Source organism: Rhipicephalus microplus, chromosome X, assembly GCF_043290135.1.
Source record: "Rhipicephalus microplus isolate Deutch F79 chromosome X, USDA_Rmic, whole genome shotgun sequence".
Lineage (NCBI taxonomy): Eukaryota > Metazoa > Arthropoda > Arachnida > Ixodida > Ixodidae > Rhipicephalus > Rhipicephalus microplus.
This window is the reverse complement of record NC_134710.1, coordinates 119,388,206-119,409,364: the sequence shown is the minus strand read 5'-3', so window position 1 is coordinate 119,409,364 and position 21,159 is coordinate 119,388,206. Positions and strand designations below refer to the sequence as shown.

At 46.2% G+C, this 21,159-nt stretch overlaps 1 protein-coding gene across 2 annotated transcripts; it reads left to right on the top strand.

The window, feature by feature from the left end:
* The first annotated feature begins 2,582 nt into the window (after nucleotides 1-2,582).
* On the top strand, nucleotides 2,583-21,066 carry LOC142775715 (uncharacterized). Of its 2 annotated transcripts, none has more exons than XM_075877517.1 (3): nucleotides 2,583-2,870; nucleotides 3,497-3,665; nucleotides 16,182-16,303. In XM_075877517.1, the coding sequence occupies exons 2-3, from the start codon at nucleotides 3,538-3,540 to the stop codon at nucleotides 16,231-16,233; spliced, it is 180 nt and encodes a 59-aa protein (XP_075733632.1). In that variant the 5' UTR covers nucleotides 2,583-2,870; nucleotides 3,497-3,537; the 3' UTR covers nucleotides 16,234-16,303. The 2 variants fall into 2 exon arrangements, with proteins under 2 accessions (XP_075733632.1, XP_075733631.1); XM_075877516.1 differs by lacking the exon at nucleotides 16,182-16,303 and adding an exon at nucleotides 19,159-21,066 and having other exon boundaries at nucleotides 2,588-2,870.
* The last annotated feature ends 93 nt before the right edge of the window (nucleotides 21,067-21,159 follow it).

The window sequence follows — 21,159 nt, the reverse complement described above, 5'->3', positions numbered from 1 at the left end:
GGCACGATCCTGTCATGGCACAACCTATATATTTTACAGAGCCTATACCACCCGCTTGCTGAGTCCTTCAATAAACCCCCTTTACATTTGGTGGATCGTGCTGGGTAACTACATCACCTACACCCTGGAACTCCGATCCCGCACCCTGCCGTCGACCATGCAAGTTGACGCTGCCCAACAGACAGCACCTCTCGCGGCCGCTATCTTGCCCCGGCCCGGTTCACCAGCGAGACCCCCCGATCTTTTCGTGCGCCGGAGACCAGGACGTCGAGGACTGGCTGTCATCCTACGAAATAGTCAGTGGACCAAACAGGTGGGATGACGCTGCTAAGTTGAGCACCGTCAACTTTTACTTGGCTAATGTGGCGAAACTGCGGTACACAGACCACGAATCCGAGTTCGAAAACTGGGCCACTTTCAAGCAGGCAATATCCTCGGTTTTCAGTCGCCCTGCCGTGCGGAAGTTGCGCGCCGAACAACGCCTGCGCTCACGGGCACAAGAACCTGGCGAAACGTTTACCGCCTATATCGAAGACATACTCGATCTCTGCAGGCGCGTCGATGCCGCAATGAGCGAAAGTGCCAAGATCCAGCACATTATGAAAGGTGTATGACGACGTATTTCAAATGCTCCTTGCGAAGTCTCCTGGCGCGGTGTCGGAAGTGGTAACTCTGTGCCAGAACTACGACGAATTGCGACGGCAACGAGCTCTCACCCGTCGTCCATTTCAGCCTAACCAACCACTCGCTGCACTGGGCGTCGTACCTGACCACTCCCGCCTTCTAGAACAAATGAAAGACTTTGCGCGTGAGGAGGTCGCACGTCAGCTTTCCCTCCTGCCGTTTTGTCAGCGCCAAGAGCTCCCGCAGCAGCAGCAAGAGCAACCACCGACACCGTTAGCTCCCATGCTCCGACATGCACTTCAGGACCAGATTGCCGAGGCTACGCCAGTGCCCTTTCAGCAGCAAGTTGTCGCCGCGCCTCTTACTTATGCTGACGCGGTAAAGAGGCACACCAGCCCTCGCCGTTCAATGGACTGCCGCATGTCACCGCTCCTACTCAGTCTTCCGTCGCATGGGCTCCTCCCCTCGCTACCACAGCCTCGACTCAGCCGTATGCCGCGTGGGCGGCGCCCCTCGCTGCAAATGCCTGGCGAAGGCGCGATAACCAGCCGATCTGTTTTGCGTGCGGTGGCCCGAGCCATATCTCCCGATACTGCCGTCGTCGCGGGGCCGCCTACACAGACGTCCGACCACGAAGCAACTACATGGACCGACCCCCTTTTGGTTATGAAAGTTCGGATCGTCAGTCAAACACGTCTTCCCGTGACTATCCGGCAACTTCGTCTCGTCGCTCACCTTCACCCAATCGACGCTCCTTGTCACCCATGCGTCCACGACCAGCCCCTCAAAATGAGGGAAACTAGCCGTCGCGGTTCAAGGGGCAAGAACTGCGCTATCAAAATGTTCAAGTCCTCGCACCTTGCCGTCAAATATCGTCGAAGTTTTTGTAGACGGCGCCCATGCATACGCTCTTGTGGATACCGGTGCCGCTGTGTCTGTTATAGACGCCAAACTTTGCCGCAAGCTCCGAAAGGTGACCACGCCGCTTGATATGATGTCCTTACGTGCAGCAAATGGAGAACCTGTTCGACCTATAGCCGCCTGCACTGCCCGACTCACAATTGCGGCGGACCACTACATTGTTGAGTTTATCGTCCTTTCCTCGTGCTCTCATGACATCATACTTGGCTGGAATTTCCTATCGCGTCATCGTGCCGTTATACATTGTGCCCGTTCCGAACTTGAACTGCTTCCGTTGTTCGACCAGCCCTACGACCACACTAATCAAGCCACGCACAAGCTAGTTGTCAAAGAGGACACTGACATTCCACCGACAACAGCTGTTTTGCTCCCTGTGGTCTCCGACGGCATGCGTGATGAAGTAGCATTTTTTGAGCCATCAAGCCTCTTTCTAAGTTTGAAACCACTTCTTCTTCTTCTTCTTCTTCTTCTTCTTCTTCTTCTTCTTCTTCTAATAATAATAATAATAATAATAATAATAATAATAATAATAATAATAATAATAATAATAATAATAATAATAATAATAAAATGAGCATAATGAGCCTTAAACCATGGCCCTTGGCGTCATCGGTTAAGCTTGTTAGATACCGTCTCTAATGCCTCTTTTATTTTGTATATTTGTGTATCCAAGTTCTGCAATTACTTGCGTTGATTAACAGCCACCGTTATCACAAATATGAATGCAAGACTGTATTTCAACGCGCACGCGCCAATAAAAGCATAAACTACTCATCTTTTATTATTATCACAATGACTGAGTTGTGTATGTGACGCACAATCTGGCTGTAATATATATATATATATATATATATATATATATATATATATATATATATATATATATATATATATATATATATATATATATTCCGTTTTTTTAGTTTGTCTTTTTTATTGTACTATCTATTTATTCATAACTGGCTATGGTGCCACAGGGTGCCCACCCGCTACAAAGGGAGCCTCACTATCATCATCCTTTCTTGCCTGGTATCGGAGCGAAATGTTCTCCGCACACCCAGATAAAGGTGGTGAGGGTGCCGTGTTGGTGTTGCGCGTGGTGAATGACGCGTTGTTGGTGCTATCGAAGACGTTCGGCGGAGAGAATTTCTCAGATTACTTTCAGCAGTGATTCGTAGAAACCGTCTTGACGTCGATGGTTTTGCACTGGACGTAGATGACTGTGAACGCACTGAGCGACAGCGGCAATGAACGATCAGGTACTAGCTCACCAGCAGCCAGTTGCACCTCACGTCCCATCGCGCGTTAATGTTTTTTTCACGTTCGTAAGTCAATTTGATTGTACTTATTGTATATTATCCTTCAGCGAGAGGGAAAGAGAAATAAACGTTTATTTCGAGACAGTGATCCGAGCGATGCGCGGTATTTGATATCACCATAAGGTGGGAGGGTTCCTATAGTCCAGGAACGCTTTGATGGTTGCCGCGCTTTCACGGCAACGATCAGCGCGTGGCTTTTGCCCCCACAGCAGGCGGGAGCCTCTGCGGGCTGCGATTTCAACACGAAAAACGTTGCAATTACCTGAACCGGCCGTCCACATATAGATGCGCTCTACACGTAACAAACTTCCACCAGCTGTGATACACGACGTATATGTGGCCCTTAGTACCAGCTGAGCTCGGCGCTTCTCATCAACACCGTCACTACGCACGAGCCTTGTTGTGGTAATCTAAAAACTTGGTTTCTTAGCTAGCGCATGTTTACTACAATTACTACTGCTCCTAAACATGCTAGCCTTGCTTCGTAAAACATTCGAATATGTGGCTATCGCATTCATTGCTTCGCCCTTTTGGCGAAACTTTGACTTTCTTTTCTCCATGGCCAAGGAGAGTTGGACATTATCATCATCAAAATCTTTGGCTGATATTCACGGTCTTGTTCGTTTTCGCAGCCACCATACCACTGCTGGTGCAGCACAAAAACGTGGACAGCATGGAACACTCCCGACCACGGCGCTCCCGAAGGAAGGCTCTTCGCGACTGTGTTGGCTCTGTTAGAAGCTTCTTCTTCTCGTCCTGGCCCCACAAAGATAGGGTCGTCCTGAGGTCACTCTACGATCGGTACGTGGCCAATAGGGCGGTCCTGATACGAGAGAACGAGGCGGCTGGTGGCGGGACGACTGCAGCCAGTGGTCGCTGTGGAACTCGATAGCTCGTAGATTGCAATCCTCGTGCAATCAATCCGTGCAAGCGAAGGAAATCCAGGGACAACAATCACATGCTAGGGACATCCACAGGACACCACTAATTGGATATCGGATATCCACTGCATTTCCAAAACAACAGTCACGGACATCCCTTGCAGGTCGATTTTATCGCACTTTCCCGAACCCTGGGTTACCCCTTGCAACTCCCAAACTCCCAAACAAGTCCCGAAGGTCATGCTGTGTATACGAGAGGGAGATTAAGGGATGTGTATGATTCAGCGTGTTTTCTAAAAGCAGTCTTCTATAGTCTTTTTTTTTTACTCTTTGAAGTTGCAGTGTCAGAAGTTCAAGGCATGAATAAGTTTTCGACTGCTTTCAGATGCTAAATTAATTAATTCTTCTGGACATACACTGAAATTAACGACACTAGACTAAAGCACACACAAACTTTTTACCAAAGTGCATTTTTTAAAAGAACTAATCAAATTAGCACCTCAAAACATAAAAAAACTTCTGCGTAATTTGAACTTCTGAAATCGCAAAATTTTCATTGAATGAAATTTGACAGATGGCAGCATATAATGCAAAACGTCCGCTTGTGCTAGCGAAACACTGAAACGAGTGTATTGCATACACACCTTTTTGTTTAGGCACATAGTACAAAAACACCTACATTGCACACTGTGACTAGATGTTGCATACATGTATGTTACGAGTAAACTGGAATTGAATATTGAAGAAATATGTATCGACAAGTACAACAGATACTACAAACTACAGATAAAGAAGCTGTGATATAACAAAACAGTACATGACACGCCTCTAGGGAATCTCATTATCAGTAGGGTCGTGCCCATTCCATGTCCTCAATTGGCACCCCAATGTCTTCACGTTTCCTTGGAGGTGACCTGTTAAATTGGGAGGTTTATTTTAAGCACATGTAAAAAAAAGCAAAGGCCTCTATAAAATGCTATTTTCCTGCTACATGCATGCCATTCACAGGAAAACTGTCGGAGAAATAAAAAATTATTGAAACCAACTGATAAAAACAAAATCTAAGCTTGGTGTCAATCGTACTCAACAATGTATTCCCACATGGTGCACTGGCTCTGACAGCTAAGGCAATCTGATAGTGAGCATGAGATGGCGGGATTAAGTCAAAGCTAATGGAGCCACATTTTGATAAACACATAACAACAACTACAATATTAATCATACGCCATATTATGATTATGAGGTTTTCATAGTGGAGGGCTCTGGCAATTTTTACCATTTGGCGGTGTTTTAACGTGCACAGATATCACACGTGGGCCTTTAGCACTTTACCTCCATCCGAATGGGACTGCCACTGCAAGGACCGAACCCACGATCTTCAGGTTAGCAGCCACATGGCACCAACGCAGCGAACAGGCACAGTGCCATTTTGCCCACGTGCTTTCGTTGTAAAGCATATCGTACTACTCAGGGGGTAGAAATTAATATAAAGCAATTTATTATGACACATAATTCATTATAGTTTTTGAAAGTGAAACTCCAGAATATAATGTGCAAAATTATGTTCTTTGACAAAGGGTGAGGAACAGCAAAAAATGTGGCTCTAGACAGCGGGGGCTGGCAGCAGCAACTTTTTCACTAAATTTAAGAAGCCTACTAAGAAAGGCACAAAGGCAGACTATTTGCACAATTAACAAAAAACACAGACGACCCTCCCTTGTTAGAGGTAGTACACCTAGTTGGCCACACAGAGCTCTTTTTGCTCACTGAAAGGCGCACACCACAAAACAGATTACCAATATTTTAAATCTGTCAAACAACAAATCTGGTTTTGTGCAACTATAAGAGGAAAGCAATTGAAATACAGGAGAACCTTTAACAATGGCATAGGCAATTGCAAAGGGCGAGGGCGAGACACAGATTATTTTCTTATTTGGGGATTTGCGGCCGTGTACTCGATGTTAACGGTGGCTGTTTACCTTGTGTAGGTGGACCACGCAATTGCTGTACTACGCCGAGCCCAGCTATCGTTGAAAGACGCTTGATCTGCGCATGCTGCACCAGTTCTTCTGATTGCGAGCAAATAGCGGATCACCAATCTAGAGGCCTTGGATCTGGGCCTGTCATCTGAAAATATCGCGCGTGCGTTCTCCCCTTCGCACTGCGCTGTCAACGGCATCGACAAGTGCGGCACCCCGTGGTCCATGGTTACCTACAAGTAGCTGCGGCGACGACGGACTTGCGGGATTTGCGGCCGTGTACTCGATGTTAACGGTGGCTGTTTACCTTGTGTAGGTGGACCACGCAATTGCTGTACTACGCCGAGCCCAGCTATCGTTGAAAGACGCTTGATCTGCGCATGCTGCACCAGTTCTTCTGATTGCGAGCAAATAGCGGATCACCAATCTAGAGGCCTTGGATCTGGGCCTGTCATCTGAAAATATCGCGCGTGCGTTCTCCCCTTCGCACTGCGCTGTCAACGGCATCGACAAGTGCGGCACCCCGTGGTCCATGGTTACCTACAAGTAGCTGCGGCGACGACGGACTTGCGGGATTTGCGGCCGTGTACTCGATGTTAACGGTGGCTGTTTACCTTGTGTAGGTAAGTGTGTAGCACCTTTTTTCACCTCGATTATTACCATTGTCACTGGCTGCAAATCCCAACTTTCTATTATTTCTTGTTTGCTATGGGTGTTGATGTGTGTACGTATCGCGCGCGCATAGGACGCTTCCTTGCGCGCCACATACAACTCAAACAGCAATTCGCTGTCTGGCTCCGTTCAACGGCGTTTTTTGGTTACTGGAGACCAGGATGCCGTCTACTTGTAGTTTTGTTCAGTGTTGCACACATACTGCTTTGCGCTGGTGACATCGAAACAAATCCAGGGCCTGACAAAGTAGAGCAGCTATTAGTTTTGGTGAAAGATATAGGACAGACAATTGACAAATTCCAGAAAGAAACTTCAAGCAAGTTGAAGGACCTTCAAACGACTATTACAGATACAAAACGGCGACTTTCGAAAATAGAAGAGCGACTTGACGTTATAGACGTCTTACGTAAAGACGTTACAAGCGTGAACGAGGTCCTACAAGAATCACACGCCCAGCTGAAAAGCCTTGAAACGAAACAGACAGAGCAAGCAGATTTACTGGTCGACGATCTGAATAACAGAATGCGAAGGAATAACCTAGTCTTCAAAGGTATTCCGGAGCAGACAGCAGAAAAATGGAAGGACACAGAAAAAATAGTATCTGAATTTGTCACACAGCATCTTGGAATTCAATCGGGTGAAATAGAACGTGCCCACAGAGTAGGGCGAGTCACAGATGATCGAGTTCGGCCGATTGTAGTGAAATTTTTGAACTTCAAAGATAAGAGTAGCATTCTAAGAAACGCCTACAAGCTACAGAAATCTTCCCCTCGAGTCTGGGTAGAGGAGGATTTCTCGCCAAGGATACAGATGATAAGAAAGAAACTTCGCGATTTCGTAAAAGTAGAACGAAAGCCTGGCGAAAAGTATAAGCTGCTCTTTGATAAGGTTCTCCTGGGAAATAGATTGTACGGATTAGGGAATACTAATGACAGCACAATTGTTCAAATACCAAGGCACGAACCACGTGTAAACACGGCTTGACGCAGGAATCGTTGTGCGCATACCTTATCTCTCGTTGTATGTAATTTTCGCAGCATCTTGAACAAACAAGATCAACTTGCCACAATCGTTGAATGCTGCACTGCGGATCTAGTTCTCGGTACGGAGACGTGGTTAAATGCTGATGTATCGAACGGCGAACTCGCTCTGTCTGCTGATTTCAATATTTTCAGAAAGGACAGGTCATACCAGCGGGGTGGCGGCGTAATGATTGCCGTAAAAAGTCATTTTAAGGCGCAACTATTAGACACAGACGCACACTTAGAAATTTTGTGGATTGTACTGCAACTGTCAGCAGGTGAAACTTGTATTGTCGGGGTATGCTATCGTCCGCCAGACGCTTCTATCGAGTTTGTCGATAATTTGAATGACTCACTTAGTTTTGTTCAATGCAAACATCCAACATCACCAATAATATTAGCCGGTGATTTTAATTATCCGGGAATAGACTGGCGGACATGCACACCTACGGGTGGTACAAGAAGAAATGAATGTATTGATTTCCTTGATACACTTTCATTATTTAACATGACTCAAATGGTCTCTGTCCCTACACGCGGAAGTTCTGTTCTTGATTTAGTGCTCACTACTGAACCTGAGAATATGCGCGTCCACGTACTAGATTGTATTAGTGACCACAATGTTCTACACTGCGAGGCCATGATAAAAGTGGTAAAGCCAGAAAAACAGATGAAAGTATTGTACGACTACAAACGAGCTGACGTACTGAACATTCTGTCCGACCTGTCGTCTTTCTCTGATCACTTTCTCACCAGCCTCCATTCTCGTGACACGAATGAAAACTGGCGAATCGTTCACGAGAAACTCATGCAACTAAAAAACCAATACATTCCTACAATTACAATCACATCTTCGACTCACAACTCATGGTTCACCTCGCATGTCAAGCGGTGCATCAACAAAAAAAAGCGCTTGTATTCTAAGGCAAGATTCTCGGGCACCGATGCTGCATGGGAAGAGTACAGAAACTATGCAAAGATATGCGACAGAGAAATAAAAACAGCTAAAGACAAATTTTTTAATGAGGATCTACCTGCGCTGCTAACAAACAATACTAAAAAATTTTGGAAAGTGGTAAATCCTAGGAAATGTTCGGGACAGCCAATTCATCTAACTAAAGACGATAAACTGTTGTCACCGTCAGAGGCTGCAGAAGAACTGAACTTATTCTTTGGATCTGTTTACACTGAAGAGGAGCCCATTTCGGCCGATTTAAAATTTGACTCCATTAACGCCACAATGAATGACATCGTGATCACTCCGGAAGGTATCGAATCGGCTATTGAACGTCTTGCAAACAATTCATCCCCTGGACCAGATGGTATATGCCCGAAGTTACTTAAAATTACTAAGCCAGTCATATCCCGTATTTTTGTAGCTTTATTTCAGCAGTCAATTGACACTGGATGTGTGCCTGACACATGGAAAATCGCTCGCGTGACGCCGATATTTAAATCCGGTGATTCATCGATGCCATCTAATTACAGGCCCATTTCACTCACCAGCATACCCTGCAAATTATTAGAACACATCATATCATCTGCAGTAATGACGTACTTAACCGAGCAAAATTACTTTATTCCTAACCAACATGGTTTCCAGCGCGGGCGTTCATGCGAAACACAATTATTCGAATTAGTTACTGACCTCCATTATGCCGTTCATGCGTCTACAATAATTGATGCCGTATTTATCGACCTTGCCAAAGCATTTGACAAAGTTCCCCACAGTCGTCTATTAATGAAGCTAGACTGCCTTAAGATAAACCGAAACGTTACCACTTGGATAAATAACTTTTTGTGTAATCGTTATCAATTCGTGACTGTAAATGATTGTTCATCTACATTGATTCAAGTTAAATCCGGGGTACCCCAAGGCTCTGTACTTGGACCGATACTGTTTCTCATCTACATTAACGACATTTCTAAAAACCTGGCATCTACTACTCGCTTATTTGCCGACGACTGTGTGATTTATAGAAAGATTACTAACCCAAACGACCACACTGCTTTACAAAAAGACCTTGATAGCATCGCTACTTGGTGCGATCAATGGCAAATGAAAATTAACGCTTCCAAAACAAAAGTTATAACTTTTACGAATACTACCCAGCCCCCGATAAATTCCTATCTCATTAATGCAATGCCAATAGAACACGTTTCATCAATAAAGTACTTAGGCGTCCATCTTTCCGCCGACCTGTCATGGAATGCCCACATTGACGCAATAACATCTAAAGCATCTAAAACACTTGGATTCATTAGACGCCACTTACATCAAGCTAACTGGAAGACAAAACTTACAGCATACACCTCCCTTGTTCGGTCTAAAATAGAATATGCTTCATTCATTTGGAACCCACATCAAATTTACTTAATTAACAAACTTGAATCCATGCAAAATAAAGCTGCCCGATTCATAACCAGAAACTACTTGCGTCATTCGAGCATCACTAATATCAAAGCATCACTGAGCCTCCCATTACTAGAGAAAAGAAGAGTGCTGGCCCTGCTATCCCATTTTCACAAACTTTATCATAATCATTCGTCATTTGCTACCACTTACATATTGCCTGCCCATCACTATTTTCCGCGCCTAGATCACCCCTTCAAAGTTTTAGTTCCATATGCGCGTACAAACATCTTCTATAACTCGCCTCTGTTGTGCGCACTCCGTCTTTGGAATGACTTACCACATGATGTTGTGTCTGTAAGAAACTTCGACGCCTTTGTAGAAATGTTAAAAAGCTCACCTAATATTGTATGAAAAAAAAAAAAAGTGAATTATTTTTTGTACGATAGTGTTTCATTGTTATTTGCTGTGCTTTAGTGGTGTTACCAACTGTTTATTTGTTCAAATGTAACCTAACCCTCATCCCGTTTACTGTAACCCCCCCCCCCCTATGTAATGCCCGGCAAGGGCCTTTAGGGTATGTGAATAAAAAAAAAAAAAAAAAAAAATATATATATATATATATATATATATATATATATTGTGGGAATTTAAAGCACACTTCTTCATCACCTGTACAAATTCATCATCATCTAGTGTCCTTCATCTTCATCGTTAGTGGGGATGACTTTTGAGTCGGTTTTCTGCCTCGCAGGTGACTGTTTTGGCCACATCTTCCAGGCCCAATAAAGGCGTGTAAAGGACTTCGTCGCAATATATATATATATATATATATATATATATATATATATATTGTGAGCGCTCACTATGTACTTCACCTGTATGACCAAACCATTGTAGTGATCATCATCGTATGTCACGCGGGCTGGCTCTCTGGCTCGTGCGTCTGGATTAAAAACGATAACCTGGTTGCTGCCGTACCACACGTGGTCTCATAAGTGGTGGAGCGTGCTTTGGTTCCCACGTCCTCCTGCTCTACCCGTCACCCCTGGAGCTCCGGTCTGGTCGACGGTTGTGCCCTCAAGCAACAGCGATGGCAGAACCCAACGCGTCCGCTGCTGCAACCGCTCCTTCTCAGCCACTTAGGCTTCACTACACCGTGAGTACCTTTCATTGAGACCCTCCGGTATTTTCTGGCTTTCGCAACGAATACGTCGAAGAATGGCTGGACAGTTATGATCGAACCAGCGTTTGTAATTATTGGGACGAGGAGCACAAACTGCGCTACGTTCCTTTTTACCTCGATGGCGTCGCTAAAACTTGGTATTACAACCACGAGAGCGACTTCTCCAATTGGTCGGCCTTAACGGGGCATCTCCGTCAGGTGTTTGGCATGTCTGCAGGATGCTCTGTAGTAGCGATACAGAAGCTCGCAACCCGCATTCAGGGGGACGACGAATCGTACACGTCCTAGATTGAAGATATTCTGGCTCTCTGTCGCCGAGCACAAAATGTCATGACGGAGGCCGATCGCATCCAACATCTACTGAAAGGTATCAACTCTGTGGCCTTCAATGCTCTAGTGATCCAGAATCCGACTACCGTCCGGGACGTCATCACTACATGCCAACGTCTGGACGCGCTTCATTCCATGCGCCTTCCACACGCCTCCTGCGACGTTCGCTTTGCCAAAGAGCATGAATTGCGGGCCCTTATCCGCACAATTGTCAGAGAAGAACTTCACGGCCTCACTCCAGGCAACCAAACCATTGCGTCTGTCCACACACCTCCTCCCAACCTGCGAGAGATAATAAAGGACGAACTGGCATCAATGACAAGCGCTGCACATGCCCCGTCTCCTGTGCGCTTCCCAGTGCCTTCGTACGCAGAAGTTGCATCGCGGGCCCCTGCACCAGTTCCAACCGTGTCTGCGGACGTCGGATGCGACCATGTGGCTGCGATGACAACGCAAGTGCCAAGGCCACGCCACTATTCTACATGGCGTCCTCCGCGCTCCATCTACTTCTACTGCGGCATAAGGGGTCATATATCCCGTTTCTGCCGCCGCCGTCAGCAGGATGAACGACGTGGTTACTCAGCTTACGAGAGAGACTTTACCCCGAGACCCGATGAATACGATCCCGCACCGTATCCATCCACCTCCCGTCAGTCGCCCTCCCCTCCACAGTCTCATGCTGGGCCTCATCCTTCTCGTTCATCTCGCCGCCGTTCCCCGTCACCGTTTCGGCGTACGTCATCACCCCTGCGTTCCGCTCCGATCTCTCTGGACTCGGAAAACTAGAAGGTGCAGTTTTTGGAGGGGAAACTGCTTGTTGTCGGAACGTTACAACTCCTCCGTCTCGTCTAGCTAATTTACTACCTGTTTGTGTGGAAGGTGTTTTTGTTGACGCCCTTATAGACACTGGAGCCGCAATTTCGGTAATTGATCGTGAATTGTGTTTTCGCTTGCGTAAAGTGCAAACTACTTATGCCAGTCCCATGTTATGCGGCGCTAATGACAGTACGATTCGCCCGACCGGGTTGTGCATTGCTTGTGTTCTCATCGATGGAATCCGTCATCACATACATTTGGCTGTGCTGTCTTCGTGCGCTTATCAGATAATCTTAGGCTGGGACTTCTTGTCAGCGGCGTCTGCTGTAATTTCGTGTGGTCGGCCCCTCATTCGCATTACAGATTACAGGCACTGAGCTTTCTTCTGCTGCCGACCTTCCGTCGCCCAACCTTGTGACAGCTGCGGATTTCCTCCTGCCTCCCGGACAAGAACGTGTCCTTACGATCAAGTCACGTGACATTCTAGATGGTGACGCTGTGGTTGTTCCTTGCCAGCGCTGCATTTTTCGAGAGATCACCATCGCATCTTGTTTAGTGCGGTTCTCCCGTGGTTATGCAAGCATCACGGCCTGCAACACGACGCCAGAACCACTTCTTTTGCCAGAGGGGGACCACTGTTGCCAGCACTACCGAAGAAGCACCGCTTTGTGTCGTCACTGGTCCATCTGCTTCGTCATTCTCAAAGTGTATGCCAGCGGAAGATGCATTTCCTGCTCTCAATGCCACTTTGTGTGAACATCTCAACCCAACGCAAACTGATGCCTTGCTAGCGTTATTAATGAAGCACAAAACTTGCTTTGACGTTTGTTCCGAAGGTCTGGGTCAAACAACAGTGACCACCCATCGTATCGACACCGACGGATCCCGTGTGATTCACCACCGCCCTTACCGTGTGTCGGCTTCTGAACGCAAGCTTATAGAAGAACAAGTCAACGACATGCTCGCGCGCAACGTCATCAGGCCTTCGACAAGCGCATGGTCTTCTTCTCTCGTACTAGTGAAAAAAAAAAGGATGGCTCGGTACGGTTTTGCATTGATTACAGATCACTCAACAAAATCACTCGTAAGGACGTCGCCACACGTGGTCTCATAAGTGGTGGAGCGTGCTTTGGTTCCCACGTCCTCCTGCTCTACCCGTCACCCCTGGAGCTAGAAAAGTACTCGGCACCTTGTTAAGTATCAAGGACGTCTACCCAATGCCTCGCATTGACGACGCTCTTGATACTTAACAAGGTGCCGAGTACTTTTCTAGTCTCGACTTGCGCTCCGGTTATTGACAAATTCCAATGCACGAGTCTGATAAAGAGAAGACTGCGTTTGCTACGCCAGATGGGCTCTTTGAATTCAATGTGATGCCTTTAGGCCTGTGAAATGCCACAGCCACATTCGAACGGATGATAGACACGGTACTGCGGGAATTAAAATGGAAGACCTGCCTTTGCTACCTGGACGACATTGTCATATTTTCGTCCAGCTTCTCACAGCACCTGGAACGGCTAGACGAAGTCCTCACGTGTTTAGCTAAGGCCGGTCTCCAGCTCAACACTAAGAAGTGTCCGTTTGCCAGCCACAGCATCAAGGTATTAGGTCACGTCGTCAATAAACATGGCGTTGAGCCCGATCCCGACAAGGTTGCCGTGGTGCTGCACTTTCCTACACCAACCACACAGAAAGACCTCCGCAGCTTCCTTGGCTTAGCGTCGTATTTCCGCCGCTTTGTACGTGATTTCGCTACTATTGCGGCTCCTCTGCACAAGCTTCTGACCACGAGCACACCCTTTGTCTGGTCGGATGACTGCGAAGCCGCTTTTCACACCCTCAAGCGATGCCTCACATCACGGCCAGTGCTTCGCCATTTCGACCCTGCAGCACCTACTGTGCTACACACTGACGCAAGTGGACTTGGCATCGGTGCTGTCCTTCTTCAGCGGAACCACGCTTCCGAAGAACAAGTCATGGCCTACGCAAGCCGTACTCTGTCACCTGCTGAGCGAAACTACAGCATCACTGAGCAAGATTGTCTCGCCATCGTGTGGTCCGTACAAAAGTTTCGTCCTTACTTATACGGCCGGCATTTCACAATAGTGACTGACCATCATGCTCTGTGTTGGTTATCGTCTCTCAAAAACTTGTCAGGACGCCTTGGCCGTTGGGTACTACGATTGCAAGAGTATGACTACAGCGTCATATATAGGTCGGGCAGAGAGCACCAAGATACCGACGCTTTGTCCCGTTGCCCGCTCTCGCAAAACGCCGAAGTGTCACCTTCCATCTATTCGTCACCGCCCGCCAAAGTGACCAAACAGACGGCTGTTGCTTCGAAACAGTTAGTTGCCTCGGCGGACCTTTATTCGTCCACAGATCTCGCCTCGCTCCAACATGCCGATAGCTGCTGCCGCACAATCATCGATCGGCTCACTGGCTTATCGCGTGCTCCAAACAGCCACCTAAGACGACAACTTGCCCGTTTCAAGCTTCAAGAGGGAACATTATGTCGGCAAATTTACCATCCTCTCGGTAACCAATGGGTTCCCGTCATTCCTCGCTCACTTCGTCTTGAAGTTCTACAAGCGTTTCATGACGTTGCGACAGCTGGCCACTTAGGGTTTCACAAGACCGACGACCGCCTCAAGACTCGCTGCTTTTGGCCTGGCCTCTCCACTTCTTTCGCCAAGTACGTCGCTTCCTGCGCGTCATGCCAGCACCGAAAACGTACCACGTCTCTTCCCGCGGGGCCATTGCAACCACTGCCGTGCCCGTCCACTCCCTTTGAATTTGTGGGCATAGACTTATACGGACCTCTTCCGCTTACGCCAGCCGGTTACCGTTGGATTGTTACTGCCGTAGACCACCTTACTCGCTACGCGGAGACGGCAGCTCTTTCATCTGGTGCTACCTCTGAAGTTGCCAATTTTTTCCTTCGCGCCATTATTTTACGACATGGCGCACCGCGTGTGCTCCTTAGTGACCGTGGCAAGACATTTCTTTCACATGTCCTTGCTGAAGTCTTACAGGCCTCTAACACCATCCACAAGACCACATCAGCGTATCACCCAGAAGCTAATGGTCTGACTGAGCGTTTTCACCTAACTTTGTCCGACATGATCTCTATGTACGTGCAACCGGATCACAAAAACTGGGACACAATACTTCCTTTCGTCACATTCGCATATAACACTGCCATACAGTGTACGACGAATTTCAGCCCTTGTTTTCTCGTGTATGGCCGTGTACCGACTTTTGTTCTGGACACCACCTTTTTGTCCACATCTTCCAATCCATCTTCGTCTCTCCCGGAAGAGTTCGCCGCTCGCGTCGCCCGCTACCGTGAAATCGCCCGCGCCAACACTGCTACCATTCAGGGCAAGAGAAAAATCGACATTGATGCAAAGCGTCAAGTTGATGTGTTCCGCCCAGGCGACGAAGTCCTTCTGTGGACACCTGTTCGTGTATCTGGGCTCTGCGAAAAATTCCTTCACCGATATCTCAGTCCATACACCGTCCTGGAACAAAAATATGAAGTCAACTATCGCGTTGCTCCTGTCAACGCGGCTCCTGATCACCGTCGCCGCAACACCGGGATCGCCCACGTCTCTCGACTGAAACGATACATTCGGCGTCCCAACCCTTTCTAACTTGCTGCCCTCTTTCGCGAAGGAAGGAAAATAGTGTGAGCGCTGACTATGTACTTCATCTTCATCTGTATGACCAAACCATTGTAGTGATCATCATCGTATGTCACGCGGGCTGGCTCTCTGGCTCGTGCGTCTGGATTAAAAAAGATAACCTGGTTGCTGCCGTACCGGACGTGGTCACATAATATATATATTAAGAAGTTTCTCTAATGTGCCAAACGTACTTGGGAAGAGAAAAGACACAACTTAGTGGTTGCCTTGCCTTGACTTGTTCGGAAACCCTTACGAGGACCGGTCCACTGGTCAAAACCGTTAGAAATAAAATTAGGCAACCGCCAAATTGTGTCTCTCTTCCCATATATATATCAGATCCTGTAGAAAAAATACTATGAGGCAAAGAACTTTCTTTTCCAACTTTTCAGCCAGAGACTGGCCTTCATCAAGAAAGAAAACCTTTCCCTGACAAAAAAGTAGTCTCCCTCATGAAAGGCTTGACCTCCGATAAAACATAGGAAAATAATGTTGTTCTGCGCACCATCTACCTCATAGTATGTATGTATGTATGTATGTATGTATGTATGTATGTATGTATGTATGTATGTATGTATGTATGTATGTATGTATGTATGTATGTATGTATGTATGTATGTATGTATGTATGTATGTATGTGCACAAACAAAATAATGGGGGACAGAGGACTTTTTTGTTCTAATAGTGAACAAATCGCACACACACACACACACACACACACACACACACACACACACATATATATATATATATATATATATATATATATATATATATATATATATATATATATATATATATATATAGGCGGCTCCTAGCCGAATGTAATTTGTAGCCACCTTATCCGAACACACATCTTTTTTCATTCTCTTGACCGTGTCTGGCAAGCTAACCTCACCAAAATTTTTCCAACGTGTTTTTTTTTTTTGTAAAAGCAACAAAACACAACACTTGCAGAGAGAGCTAGGGGACATGCTAGTACATAAATTGATTCAGCCAAAAAATTACACAAATGCATTTCAGAGCTGAAAATTTTGAATGATTTAGATTCGCACGCCTGTTTGTCATGATAGGATTGTGCCCTGAAAGTCTCAGCAGTTTGAGACTTGTGAAAATTTATCCACTATTTGACAGAAACAGTCCTCTCCCCCAACTTCCCTAAACTGGCAAAAAGTGATATCAATTTTTTTCGAACTCATCTGCGCACCTTTTTCAGTGCCAATCACGAAAAGCATTAAAGTAAAAGCTTGCTAATTTGACGGTCACGATACCAGCAAAATTATCCAAATTAAACTAATCCTTATTTACCGAAGGCACCAACAACACCACAAACTCCATTACAGATTGCGTTTTAATGTCCACGATGAACACGTGAATCCTGTGCCTACTTTGCATAAGAACGAAGACGAAACCGCGCATGCGTGCCGTTTTGTCTGTGTCTATTGTGTTGTGCGCAACAGAAATCCATTTTTTGGATAACTTAGTGCCTTGATCATGAGGCTGTGCGATGTTTGTTGGCTGTGCACGCATGCGCGGTTTTGTCTTCTTTCCTGTGCGTTTTCAGACGGTCATTAAACAGTTGGTAGATGGCGCTGTTCTGTCTTCTCTCCTGCTCTTCCTGCTTCACGATATGTTTTTTGCGCCCCAATCTTCTGCACCACATAAACTGTTGCCAGACATGGGAGGTCAGTGTCGCCAACTTTGGCTGAAAATTTTGCCCTTGTAGTTGTGACTTCTCCGTGAGAGCTTTGTGTCGTCCGCGATGCATTTTACGAGTGCGGGAGTGACGTTGACCGTTTTAACGGAACGCGTTGCAGAACTCTGGGCGCCTTCTCTTGCTGTGTGCGCAGCTGTGCAATTAAGAGATCGTGTCTCGATCAGTATTAGGGACGACGCGTATGAGCGCGGGGAAGTGAATTTGTGAGCCGCGTCACCGAAGCACGGAATATCTCCGTAGCTGTGCGTACGTAGTCGACTGCGCACAACAATGGGTTTTCTGGGGAAACTGAATACAGCGTCCGAACGATATGCCTTGTGCTGACACAGCTAAGGGAAGCGTAGCGTCGCCGTCGTGGCGCGTGGTCGACGCGGCACGATCAGCTGTTCAGAGAGCCTACTTCTGAGATATGATCGTTGGACATGATCAGAAAAGGGAAGCGCACCGCCTGCTGCGACTCTATTCGATTTCCCCAGAAGATGCGTCGATGTGCACATTCGACTAGGTACGCACCGCAATGAAGATATTCCGTGCTTCGGCGACACGAGTGCCACGTATACATATATGCGAGGCTCACAATTCGCTTCCCCTTAAGCATTCATACGCGTCGTCCCTAATACTGAGACACGGTCTCTTATTTGCACAGCTGCGCACACCGCAAGAGAACGCGCCCCGAACTCTACAACAAGCGGTTCATTACGTTTATTAGAACGGCCAACGTCGCACACGCGAACAAGTTCATTGCACACGCATGCACTCGCGAAATGCACGGCAGGTGACATGCACCACGGACGACATGAAGCCCTCACGGGGAAGTCCCAACTAGAGGGGCAAATTTCTCTGCCAAATTTGGCAGCAGTCTGGCAACAATCACCCCGAAGTATGGCAACTGAGATATGCAACGCCAAACAAAACCTTGCCTCGTAATGCACTGTATCGCAAGTTCGAAGATGATGAACTTACCTCTGTATCCGCTCAGAGACCTTTGAGTTCTTGACGTCCACAGTATCGCTGTACAGAAGCTGAATCACGGAGCTCATGCCATACAATGGGTGGGAATACGCGCATCACTTGCGCGGTGCCATTGCTCGCGTGCACACAGCTGCTTAAATTAAAGGCGAAACAACACAACTACGGCAGATCGTTCTGCTAAAATTTAGTAAATGCAAAACCTATATGTAGTATTTAACAACAAAAATCTCATAAGTTCATTATTGAAATTAGGTAACACTTATATTTTTTACATAAATTGTTTCAAGTTTTGAAAGACTTGCGAAATGACGCGGTGTTTAAACAAACAAAGATGATCGGAATTTTTGTGATTCACTAACGCGCACAGCTTTCCCGTTTTAAAGACGTAATATGTATGCTGAAAGTATACTTCGTCATTATTGTTTATTTAATTTTACGATACTTAAATTTTCCTCTTTTTTTACTTCACTCGATGATCATGTATGAGAGAAGCAAAATGTAGCTAGTTTTATTTTGTGTGCGATGGGCGCCAAGCCGCAGTCAGAAGCAGGTTGAGGACACAAAATGTGCATCGAACTAAATTTTTGACGGATCTCTGAGACAAGATATGTTTAGAATATCTCTTGTGGGACATATTTAACTCAAATATTAATGGGTGTCCTTTTGCTATCCTTTACAGGTCCGTTCATGTCCACGGATGTTTGGAGTTGTTTCGGATATCCGACGAATATTGTGTTTTTATTAGGAATTAAATCGAGAACTTTTTTTTTTAAAAAAAAAGGTTATTTGCGGAGTAGGTATTCCTCTCTGTCAGCCTCTTTGTCAGCTGTCGATATCACTCTTTGTCAGCCGTCGACACAATTGACAATGCTGGAGTCCCAATGAAATGCACTCCTTGTTGGAACACTTACAAGATGCATTCGATGGCACTATCGATGCTGTGACCGTGAGCACGCCTACCGATTGCGTAGTCCTTGGCGCAGCCGATAAGGTTGATGTGGCATCCGAGTACCCAGAGAACGACGCAGCAGCCGGCGTCATTGGGGAGGCAGTTGCTTTTGAAATCTTCACCACGACCAGTGACAGCGCTGACGACGGCGTCACACAGGCGCCGGGACTGTCACTGGCACGCGACACCGAAGACGCCGAAGGACTAGAGTGTGAGGACGACGCTGGCATTGAGACTGTGGGAGACATCACTAGCTTACAAGTGCCTGACGGCGCTACGATTACGCTACCGTTCACTGACTGCGGCCACGGTGACACTGAAGAAACCAACAGCTTCCTCTACGGTTCTCCCTGCGAAGGCCTGTTCTCAGCTGAATATGTAATTGGTGAGAAGGGTAGTATGGAGAGAATCGGCGAAGAGGTCTTTCATTCACCGTGTGAAAGTCCATGTTCAGTGTCCAACCACTGTGAGGAGAAGGTTCAGCTAGGGCACTGCGGACGTCGACAAAAAAGCGCAGTGCAACATAGTGTTGGATTTTCTCAGCGAGTGAATGAAAAAAGAAGATGCTCACATGCTTTTCTTGTGCATGCGAACGTGTTCATTAGGTGTGTATTTGCTGTTGTATATCTGATCCCGTCGTCGTGTGGGAGGGTGAACATAGGGCAGACGGGGCGTTGCCTCAACAAACGCTTGCGTGAGCACAGTCTGGCCGTAAAAGGAAAAAATGGTGGTCATTTAGATTTCCATTGTAGGAAATGTGGTTGCACCCTCCAGTTTGAGAATGCGTCAGTCATGGCTAAGGCACGTGAAAAGACCGAAAGGGAGATTATCGAAGCGTACTTTATCAGGCAATATAATGACAAGCGCATAAGCATGCCTTCAATTTCACTTTCGGACAGGGAAATGGTCTTCATACATGGTGATGTGTAATGTTGTGGCTAACCCCTTGCATTGTGTTCTCTTCCATTTCTCTTCTTTTGTTTTGTTCTTTAGTGTTCTTGTTTTATTTCCCATGTCATGCTACGTAATGTTTTGTAAAGTTTTATGTTATTATAGTTTTTGACTCTCTCGGCGTACTGCTTCTTCGGGTTGCTCAATTGGGGCTGTTTGGAGTGAATATAAAATTGTTATTTTAATGTTTTATTCGGTATTGAGCGCTATTTTTAGTGTTTTTTAAACAAAAGTCTCTAGAGTACGTTTTCATTTTTTCACGCCTTTGTTGATGCTTGGTGCAATAAATAATAAAAGATAAATTTTAAAAAGATTGATATGTGGGGTTTAACGTCCGAAAACCACCATATGATTATGAGAGATGCCGTAGTGGAGGGCTCCGGAAATTTTGACCACCTGGGGTTCTTTAACGTGCACCCAAATCTGAGTACACGGGCCTACAACATATTTAAAAAAAAAGATGAGCGCACACCTTGGGAATGTGCAGTTTAGATTGTGGTGGGTATCACTTTTGTATTTTGCCATTTTATCACTTTTGTCATTGTGGTGGCAGCCAATTTTGATTTCATGTTTTGGATCGGCTTTGTTTGCGGTATCTTTGGTTTTGTGCGCATCGTGGAAGCGCAGCGTAGCATGCGTATATATTGGCTTCAAGAAACGACAATAAACAGTTGGTAGTCTGTGCTCTTTCCTGTCTCCCTTGTTTTCCTTCAAGTTTGTGCAGCAATTCAATTTTTCATTTGTGACAAGCTCTGCAATATGCTTTGTCAAGCTGCTTTC

Excerpts from the sequence above, each read along its gene's own strand:
- LOC142775715 (XM_075877516.1), top strand. The coding sequence starts at position 19,366 with ATGCACTCCTTGTTGGAACACTTACAAGATGCATTCGATGGCACTATC.